The following is a 10,487-nucleotide window of genomic DNA, read 5'->3' as shown; positions in this document are numbered from 1 at the left end:
TTCACAAAGTTATGCCGGTCCGCATAAAAGTTTGCCCATTGTATGCCCCCACCGCATAACTTTGTGAAGGAATTATCAAAGTTATCTGGACCGCATACTTATGCCAAGTCCGCCCATAAGGCATGAGTATCGGGGTCCGCATAAAATGTGTAATTCCTTAACAATGTATGCTTGTTGGCGATAAATAAATTTAAATCGCTCTTGCGAATTTTTTTTTAAAATTTCGACCGCGCGTGGTTCGAACCGACCTATAGTGTTAATTGCCGAAGGCAAAATTTAAACATTTCAAATACGAAAAAAATTTAAAGACCACCCCAAAAGAAGGGCACTCCGCGCAAAAAAATGAAATTCTACCACTAAATATATATAAATTAAATCTAGCTAGCTTTAATTTACATATATAAACACGTGGGAAGTTCTTAATGGGTTTGAAGTAGTAATGTTACGACACCGCAAAACTCTCGTACTATATATCTCTGTTGCACGCTCTCTGGACATTCATTCTGCAGCAATTCAAGAAGAAGAAAAAAACATAAAGCCGAAGGGAACAAAGAATTGCACCACGTACGGTGAGAATAAACAATGAACTTATTTACATAAATTATAGTAGTAGTAGTAGTAGTAGTATATACGTTTTTTGTATTTATATGGACATGTTAAATAAGTTAACGTTTTTGTCCAACACATAAATGTTTTCTCCAGACAATTACAATAGAACGTGCAGTTCTTGAATGAAGGTTAATTATGGTGCAATTAGTTCTTTCATGATGTTAACGTTTGTGCACGTGATTTTGCTATATCGAAATAATCAACTTCGTCAACTTTTAGTTGTTTACAATTTGAATAGGCAATGCTTGCTCTGTAGCATCAACTTTTCTTGGATTGATGAAACTGTGATCCAATCGATACGTGGATGGTTGGGCTATAATGCACTCTTAATTGTTGTTGAATTTGAGGCTCTGCGGTTTTAATAAGACTTCTCTTAAATCCATGTTTAGTTTCCATTATTTTTCATATGGTGTCGTGTGTATATCAAACGTAGAATAATGTTATATGTATATACGTATATTTAATCAGAATTTTGGCTCTAGAGGTATATGTATGACTCCCGAAACAGTGTAGGATGTCCCAATTCATGACATGGTTTTGGTATAAACAGTGGAGGGATAAAGCATCTTTTGTCTAAAAGGGGAGAGTGACTAGAAGAACTTTTGGGGAACGTAGGTGACCAAAATCATCTAGGCAAAAGGATGCAAGTCATGATTTGATTGCTGTATATCCTATTAAAGCCTATTTAAGCCTAGAAGGGTAGTGGGAACTACCAATTTTTGTATGTTACAATTCCACTTTGGGTAAGTGATTGGCTGTAGTCTCGTTATATGTTTTTGGGCAATTGTCGCCAGTTGAGCTATTTTTCAGGATTGAGTTAGGCCAAGGTCTTTCTTAATATGGTATTAGAATCAAACCCATCATGATGTTAGACTATACATGTTATGTTACTCCACGCTCCATAATTTTAACCCTGAGTGTGCAGAGGTGTGTTAGAATCCTACGTTGGTTAAGTGTCTTTTATATGGTCTTGGACAATTCGAGTTAACTTTTGGGGTTGAAGTGAGGTCCGAGGTCCATTTTCTTAACAACGCTGGCGTACGCCTTTTTGATGTTCAACTTTTGAAGAAATCCACCTACCTGGACAAGCATGATAAGGTAGAAATCGGAACATCTCTGATGAAAGTTTGTTTATTTCAAGAATTTTAAATATAATTCATTGAGACGAAAGTGATGTATAGAGATCTACGTCCTCAATCCCCACTCAGCATATGGGTTTTGGCAGATCAATTTTTTTTTTTGCAATTTCTTTTGGCATTTGTTTTATCTGTGGCTGTTAAGTTCTTACTGGTTATTAATCATGCGCTAATATCACTTAGTAAATGAAGTGTCTGGCGCCAATGAGAATAATGATACTTGCTTTGTGATGCACCATATTTATACTGAATTTTACTTACTTTTTCTGTCTTTCAAATGATCGTGTCTCATGCGGATTAGATGAAAGAGATTAGAGATGCAGCGCAGGCCAGTCGTATGTCAAAATCCGCATCTTCTGACTCTACTCCACTAGTTCTTGATGTAGATGATTTCAAGGTCATGCCTCAGTCATCATTTAGAGTTGGAAGATAATGCAAACTTAATTTGGAATAGTTAATTATTAACTACAATCAATGTGCTTTATCGAGTGATGCAGGGGGACTTTTCATTTGATGATTTGTTTGGTAACTTGGTGACTGAGTTATTGCCTTCTTATCTGGATAAAGAAGTAGACTCATCAGAAGGTCATGGCAGCATTGTTGGAATTGATTCACAATCAAATGGGCATATGCGGGCACCGTCAAATGCAGGAAAGTTACTTTCAAGCCCATTGTTCCCTGAAGTTGATGCTTTGTTATCTCTGTTTAAGAATTCTAGCACCCAATTGGTTGAGCAAAAAAGACAGGTATATGAAAAGGACATTGTGCTGACACATTGAGTTTTTTTTTTCTTTTTCTTAAGAGTTTTTAGCTAAAGCCCTTATCTTTGTCGTAAGGTTGATGCAAAACTAAGCAATCTCACAAAAGAGGTTGCTGTCCAAGACTTGAAGCACCGTAAGACACTTGCTGAGGTCAGTAAGACAGTGGAAAATTCACACATGTGTGTACTTTTGGCATTACAAGATAAATCATTAGTTTGCTAACAGAAATCCTTTTCAATTATTGCTTGGAGCTATCGTCACCTTTCATAGAAACCTTCTTTTTCTTTGAGATGATGAACATGGGGTCATAGAACTGGAATTGAACAATTGAAAAATGAACTGATGACCTAGTAAACCTTTTAAACGACATTCTATGTTGTGAAAATGTACTTGATATGTTTACTACATCTGTTTCCGGACAGCAGGATTGAGCCATTTGTTTTTTCATTTGCCTCTCAAATCATCTTTGGTTTACATTAAATTTCCATGTTCAGTATCTTTGGTGGTACATGGAGCTTCTTTCTACACATTGATCTGCTGAAAGCCTTGGGCTTAGCTTTGATGAGTACTAAAATGTGCAGCTGGAAAAAGGTGTAGATGGCTTGTTTGGTAGCTTTGCACGTTTGGATTCGCGTATATCAAGTGTCGGTCATACTGCTGCCAAAATAGGAGATCACCTGCAGGTGAATGTTATCCCTGCTTAATTACTTAGACTATTTTGTTCTTTGCTACTGTAAGTACAAGAAATTGATTTAATGTGTGACTTAATTTACTTTTATCTGGTTGTTTCTATTGTAACATAAGTAAGAAGGTAACATTTGGCCCTTGATCTTCAACTGAAGTTTGACACTACCAGAGAAACTTAAGTGTGCTCCCTCCATTAAAAGAATGCCACCTTTTCTGAGGACAAATAGAAAGACATTTCTTTCAAATTTTTTAATTTTCTCTAGATCAATCTGTTTTTTAAGTTATTTGAGACTGAGTTTGTACATTCTTGAACCTCTTCTGCCTGTCAGAGTGCAGATACTCAGAGAGAATCTGCTAGTCAGACGATAGAGCTCATAAAGGTAAACATTTTGATGAATAACCATCTGTAAGTCATTTCATTCATGGTGGACAACTCAGAAATTCATCATTGCTTATGAATCTATTTTTGGGTATATTCATTATAAAAAAATTGACGGAATACATTGATTTCCCTTCAACAGTACTTGATGGAGTTCAATAGAAGTCCAGGAGACCTGACAGCCCTTTCTCCTTTATTCACTGATGATAACCGTGTCGCTGAAGCTGCTTCTATTGCACAGAAATTAAGTAATACTCTTTACCCTTCTTTGGATATTCTCATAACTGTAACTGTGAAAATTCTTTTCCAAATTTTGTTTTACAATCTTTAGTTGAGCTGACTATTCTAAGGTCAAACTAGATAACTGGTAATAACTTGTAACCATGTCAAAAGGAAATACCCCGGCTTATCACTCTTGAATTTTTTCCTTTACTTCTACTTTCCAGTTTTGAATGGTTAAAATGCTTGGCTGTATGGGGCTTTTCCATCTGGTCTTTCTTTGCCCAAAAAAAGAGGGATATTTTGTACCTTGTTATCATTAACGATGTAATCTTTGATTTTTCACTTAAACCAAGAATCCTAGATGGTGTTATCCATTGGACATGCTCATTTGACTATAGATGCCTTTATTGGAAAAATTATCAATTATCAATAGTCTTCCTCCTATAGTTATTACCTAAAGAAGCTCAGTGTTTCTGACTCTCAGTCAACTTAGCCATCTCAACTTGGTGCAAAATAGGATATGCTGTAATTTATTCCATTATCATATTTCTTTGTTATTTAACTATACTATTTATTAACTGCTATGTTGCTCGAACTCTTAAAAATTCTTGCCGAACCCGTGTTGACAAGACATGGGTTTGGGTGTGGGATCCACACCGGACTTTGCCAACTTACCTTGGGTGCTTTGACTACATCTATGACCGAAATGTATACATTGATTGGGTATTTGGTTTGATTTTTGGGTTTATGTCATATATATATATATATATATATATTTTGAATAAAATAGTAGGTGTTCGTAAAGAAATAAGTTTTATTGGTTTTAGTTCAATAGCTTTAACTGATCGAGATATATACTTTATATAGTCATAATATACATTTATTAGCCATATCCCAGCACCCGTATCCACACTCGGATCCATACACCCCAATCCTAAATTTTATGTGATGAATAATCCAACCTCTAGATTTGCATCTGTATCAGATACACCGCACCTGAGGCCGAGCAACTTAGATTACCTGGGGCTTTATGGTGTATTTTTTTTGTTGTAACTCCTTTGAGTTTCTCTCTCGCCTTCTCTTTTTTTTTTTTTTTTTCTTTGTGGGTTAATTCCCTTCAGTTTCACCTAGCCTCTGAGTAGGAAAGCTGTGGCCTTTGTTAAAACTCGGAATGATATCTTTTTCTTCCTTGATTAAGCAGTACCATTGGCTTCTTCCGATGTGTTGATGGTGTAACTGTTGACTATGTTATTTAATCAGCATGGATTTAGGAGACTATTTTTTCTGGAGTAATTTTAAGAATAGAATATTTCCTTTTATCGCAATCGTTTGTCTTTCCTTAATAAGTTATAGGATTCATTGTATAAATACCCCTTCTCATGGGATGTAAAGACATACTGAAATATGAAAGAAGCCTTTTCTTCTTTCCAAATTCATTGGTAAGTGGTAACATCTAAAATGTTATGCTGTGGCAAAAAAAAAAAAAAAAAAATTGAGGAAACTTAAAGTATCAGGTTTGGTTTGACTTTCTAATAACCGTGTAATGTTTTAGTAGTTCTCTTTCTGTGGAGAATTATCATACATGGGAATACTTGACACAACGCTGGGTCATTTTTGTCCTTTTACTTTTTTCGGGTGGGTTGTGGGATTGTCTGAGAGTCAATTCGGATGGAGTGGGCATGGAGAAACTTGACAGTTGGATTTGGTTCAGGTTATGACTTATTCTCTTATTAACTGTCCGATGTCCCGTTGTTGCATAAGGTTTTGATTTGAATTGCCAGGAAGTACACTAATATATTTACTTCCCAACAAAACTTCTATGCGTGAGATATTCGAGAACATCTGACCGACCACTTTTTCAGCTTCTCCTGTTTATACAATTAAAAACAATGTCCTGATCCTGGTTCCTGTACTTCGTATAGAGGATTGGAGCAACAGAGAATTTTTGTTGTTGCATTTACATTTTCTTGCTTTGTCATTTAAAAGAAAGCCTTTGAGTGATTAATTGAATATCCTTCACCTGAGAGGATTTTTCCCCAGATATAATCACATTTAATTAATTTGCAGGATCATTTGCTGATGAAGATATTGGAAGACAAAAAACAACTGTCTCCTCTGCTGTTGGAAATGCAACTTCAAATAAAGGATTGGAAGTTGCTATCACAAACCTCCAGGAGTACTGCAATGGTACAATGGCGAGCAACTTATTTCTTTAACTAGTGGTGTTTTAGTGCTCCTCATAAATTTATTCTAATGCTGTGTTCGCAACTGCTGTTCTTCTTAACAAGCTAGTATTTCACAAGCTACCTTAAGGAGAAATGGAGAATCTGAATCCCTGTTGGAACTTCCCTTTTGTTTTAGAGGAGCTTAATATATGATGAAAAGAGTAGAGCAGAAGTTGGTTATTTGTCAGTTGAAACACGAGATACGTAGTTTTAAAAACCTTCTGACAACTCTTAGACGAACTTTTTAAGAAATTTTTTAGGATGTGCACATTCTCGCTTTGTGCTTTCATATTTGATTATTTTTATAATTACTGTATCTTTTCTTTGAGAGGGTTTTAGAGTTTGTTATACCTACTGAAAAGGGTTGGGTGGTGGATCTACTTGTAAAAGCTGGACTCAACTGGCAGTGTTGTCAAAGGCTTGCAAAAAGGCATGCTTTAGGCCCTGAAGCTAGGTGCAAAACAGGCTGAATGCTTCACTCACTTAGGTAGTTCTTCAGTTAAGTCACCAAGAAATAAGACCTGCTTTTTATCACCCATGAGCTCTATCTTGAAGATGGCAACACCAAACAATAACTATTCATCTAATTATATTTTTCTCAATTTTAATCGTTTTTTGACACCGATGATGTTCTGGTCCGGCATGAAAAACATGTTTGACACCAATGAAAAGTTCTTAAGACCTAAACCAACAGGATTTTCAATTATGAATTCAAGCAAGAGGTTATTATGCTTTGTGTAGTCCAGCATGAACCACGTCTGGGACCAATGAACAGGCACAATCTCTTTGAAACTCATATCATCGATGTCTTACCCTTTTTCATGTCTCTTGACTTTTTTTATTTTGGAAGATGTATGGACAATTTAATATATGGATGTCCACATGTTCATTTGGTGCATCTGAATACATAAGAAGAGTAAGAACAAAGAAATAGGCCAATGAAATATTTGTTGTTAAAGTAAGGGCAATAATGCTTTCTAAAATGCTATGTTCGAGCTTTTTCAGTGAACATATTGCTTGACTACTGAATATTTTGTACAATGAACGTAAATATGGCATGTCACAGTAAGAAGAGTGGACCTTAAAGGGGCATTGAGTGACAAATATCTTTTGATCATGCTCAGGTTGCTAGTTTTTGAGCTCAGAAAGTTTCCTGTGGAAAAGTAGCGAGATCTGTGAAATCTGTTTTTAGTAAAAGATGATTTTAGCAAACATTAATTGAGTATTTCCTCTGTAGTTTCATATGGATTCTATGATATGGACACATGGTACTGCATTTTAAGATCTAAAGAGGCACTAAGTAGGGTCCTCAATATTAACATTTGCTGTTTGAATGCCTAGCTTTTGTTTTTTAGCTAGCTAAAGTGTTCTTGGTTTTTCTTTTTTTATGTGTCTTTCCTGTGATGTCTTAATCATTTTTTGTTTAAAGGACATTCTAAGTACTCTTCTTATTTGGTGACCTGCTAGAGTTAGAAAACAGATTATTAGCTCGATTTGATGTGGCTACACAGAAGCGTAATTTGACTACAATGGGTGAATATGCTAAGATTTTGTCACAGGTAAACAAGCCGTTTCAGTAGACCTGTCAAAAATACTTCCATTATGTTAAAACTCTATTAAACTTACTGGAAACACGGGATAAAGTGAAAGTTTTTCATTTTTTCTTTGGAATTTGTACCTGATTCTTGGTGATTTATATTGAAAAGAACTCTTCATCTTTTGACATGTTCGTTCTCCAAGCAGTTTAACAGGGGTACCAGTGCCATGCAACACTACGTGGGATTACGTCCCATGTTTGATGTTGAGGTGATGAATGCGGATGCTAAATTGGTTCTTGGTGAGGAGGGCGCCCAACCCAGCCCTAGCAATGTTGCGAATGGCCTTTCGTCAATGTTTAAAGAAATTGCAGGTTATTTTGGTTGAAGTTTATAAAAAGGTGTTTCTCTTCTAAATACATGCCTTTTGAATTTTAACACATTATGTTTTCTTCCAGACACGGTGCGAAAAGAAGCAGCCACAATAGCAGCGGTTTTCCCTTCTCCTAAAGATGTAATGTCGATATTAGTTCAGGTATGGTTGAAAACTACTTATGCCAGAAAAAAGTAAGCTAGCTCAGGCTATGCTGTCGCAGATCTTTGGAAATATATGCATAAAAAGAGTAACATACTTGCTTTTAGTGAACGTGCACCAGTTATTTCAGAAATTGACAATTTCTAGCCATGAACATCTTGAGATTCCTCCAATTTGTCTGCTGTACTTTCCGATATTTCCCATTCCAGCAAAGTGCTTACTGAGTGATGCCACAAAAAAAAAAGTGCAATTATGGAACTGGTGACTAACAGATTGAGGTTATGAACAGCGTGTTTTGGAGGATCGTGTTCCAAAACTTCTAGAGAAGCTCTTACAGAAACCATCTCTTGTTAACCCACCTCCCATGGAAGAAGGCGGGCTTGTATTAGTGAGTGATGTTACATAGATTGTTCTTTTCTTTGTACTTATCAGAAGGGGAAAATATGGCCTTTGGTTGACTCTTTTGTTGCCTTTGAATGTTCAGTATCTCAGATTGCTGGCTGTCGCATATGAGAAGACACAAGAGTTTGCTAAGGACTTACGCAGTGTCGGATGTGGTGACTTGGATGTTGAAGGTACAAATAAAATTGTTTCCCCTCAAAAGAGAGCAACAATTGAATTTGTACGCGGTTTAAAGGATATGTGGTTAGGCTTGTTGGCAAGATAAACGGATAATCGAAAAGTAAACAATAACGAGGAAAATTAAAAGAAGATAGCCTATATAACGAGTGCAAGCGACAGATCCGAGTAGGAAAAGGATTTATCTCCTTGCTTGGACTAAAAAATAAACTAGAAGTGACGAAGCTTTATTGATATCGGGCCTTTGCTATGATATTCTTTCAAGTGTTAATTGCTAACTTAAAGAGATGGAGATGCCCTCTAATGGGGCTGTTACATATGTATTTATAGTGCTAGTGTCCTATACTAACCAAATGATTCAAGCTTCAACGTGGGTAAGTGGTTCCGGAGATATCAGACACTTCTGTTGAGGGCGTGATTCTCGGAGATAAATCCGTGAAGAATAAACTTTCAGATTCAGACTTATCTTCTCGGACTCCCTTTGTGCAAGCTCGGTATGTTCCCTCCGTCTTCTCGGACTGATCTCCGCTAGTCACCCCGTATGACCCTTCATCGAACCGAGGTGAACTTACGGGTTCACACCGTACACAGATAGTCCCTCCATTTTCCGGAGTAAAAAAAATGGAGCCGGGAAATGGATTGAAAAGACGTCGTTCTATCCCAAGACCGCGCTTTATTTTTGACCGAGCAATTGGCTAGCCTGAGTCCGGGCCTAATTAATGTTGTGCCATCGTCTCTGCCTTGGAAACGTGCATTGTCAGAATCCTTTGGCCTTTCACATTCCCACTTTAACGTTACTAGAGACCTTTCCAAATTCAACTTCCTCATTATATAAGGCCATGCACTTATCAGTTCCTCACATATTTTGAAAAACCTTGATTTTTAACGCTTATTTGCCTTTCATACCCTCGTTTATGATGTCTTCTTCTCCATTATTGTTGACCAACGCTGCCCGTCTTCAGATTCTCCTCCACCATCTCCTATTGAACCTTCTGATATGAAAGAACTTGAGTTTCAAGCAACTGAAATTGTTCCGGCTGGATTCAAATACGAGGATGATTGCAAAGTTGGCCATCCTTATGACCGTGTGAGGCATTTTGAATCTTTTGTTGATAACGCAACAATTCCCAGAGTGAGGAGAGAGTGTCATTTGGATGATGACGTTGAGATTTCCCCTGTTGAGCAGGGTGTACGGATTAACCACCATATCCCAGGTTATTCTCTCGTATACACTTACCCATTTGCCATCGGGTTTAAACTTCCTGTCCCTCAGGTGATCGAAGACCTTTGCCGCCGTTATTGAATTTGCGTTGGGCAAATTGCTCCTCAGATATGGCGACTTATTTATTGTATTAAGTTTTTGGCCGGTATGGCCGGTATGGCCGGAGTCCCATTCACCTTAGACCATTTAATCCATATTTATATTCCCCGGGTGATCCATGGGGGCATTGTCCATCTGCTCCCTCGGGGCCCCCGAGGCCTGATCGACCCAGAGGATGACTTCGCTCGAGGATGGTTGCATCGGTTCGTTATGATGAGAATAGCCTAATTGCAACGTATCAATTCCACCCCTCTACCGGAGACGTGGAATTCTGAACCGACCGCCGTCGAACTCGAACTACCTGGGATCTTTGAATGGGTAACCGCTGTGTTGGGTGCCGCTGAACACGTAAGTCGTTCTTGGAAAGATCTGGGCCCGATTGGATGGAGAGGCAAGAATCACGGTAAATTCCATTCTTTGTTACCATAATTTGCAGTCCTTCAACATAACCTGACTCGTTCCTTTGTGTTTCAGGGCTTTCAATGAAGAAGGTACCAA

The 10,487-nt window shown here is 37.5% G+C and overlaps 1 protein-coding gene and 1 long non-coding RNA gene across 2 annotated transcripts in view; one reads left to right on the top strand and one right to left on the bottom strand.

Annotated features, from left to right (window-relative positions):
* The first annotated feature begins 436 nt into the window (after positions 1-436).
* LOC132032556 (exocyst complex component SEC10b-like) overlaps positions 437-10,487 on the top strand; it is a 23,473-nt gene continuing 13,422 nt past the window's right edge. Inside the window, exons 1-13 of the mRNA XM_059422194.1 lie at positions 437-569; positions 2,047-2,142; positions 2,243-2,491; positions 2,582-2,656; positions 3,088-3,189; positions 3,523-3,573; positions 3,715-3,820; positions 5,862-5,981; positions 7,487-7,578; positions 7,763-7,928; positions 8,013-8,089; positions 8,379-8,477; positions 8,574-8,664. Of these exons, the coding sequence (XP_059278177.1) occupies positions 2,047-2,142; positions 2,243-2,491; positions 2,582-2,656; positions 3,088-3,189; positions 3,523-3,573; positions 3,715-3,820; positions 5,862-5,981; positions 7,487-7,578; positions 7,763-7,928; positions 8,013-8,089; positions 8,379-8,477; positions 8,574-8,664 (1,324 nt within the window). The 5' untranslated portion in view covers positions 437-569. The remainder of the gene's footprint in view (positions 570-2,046; positions 2,143-2,242; positions 2,492-2,581; positions 2,657-3,087; positions 3,190-3,522; positions 3,574-3,714; positions 3,821-5,861; positions 5,982-7,486; positions 7,579-7,762; positions 7,929-8,012; positions 8,090-8,378; positions 8,478-8,573; positions 8,665-10,487) is intronic.
* LOC132032557 (uncharacterized) overlaps positions 8,788-10,487 on the bottom strand; it is a 3,565-nt gene continuing 1,865 nt past the window's right edge. Inside the window, exon 2 of the long non-coding RNA XR_009408515.1 lies at positions 8,788-9,000. This is a non-coding gene — a long non-coding RNA (uncharacterized LOC132032557). The remainder of the gene's footprint in view (positions 9,001-10,487) is intronic.

Source organism: Lycium ferocissimum, chromosome 10 (assembly GCF_029784015.1).
Source record: "Lycium ferocissimum isolate CSIRO_LF1 chromosome 10, AGI_CSIRO_Lferr_CH_V1, whole genome shotgun sequence".
NCBI lineage: Eukaryota > Viridiplantae > Streptophyta > Magnoliopsida > Solanales > Solanaceae > Lycium > Lycium ferocissimum.
The sequence above is the reverse complement of the archived record's forward strand: the minus strand, read 5'-3'. Positions and strand labels throughout refer to the sequence as shown.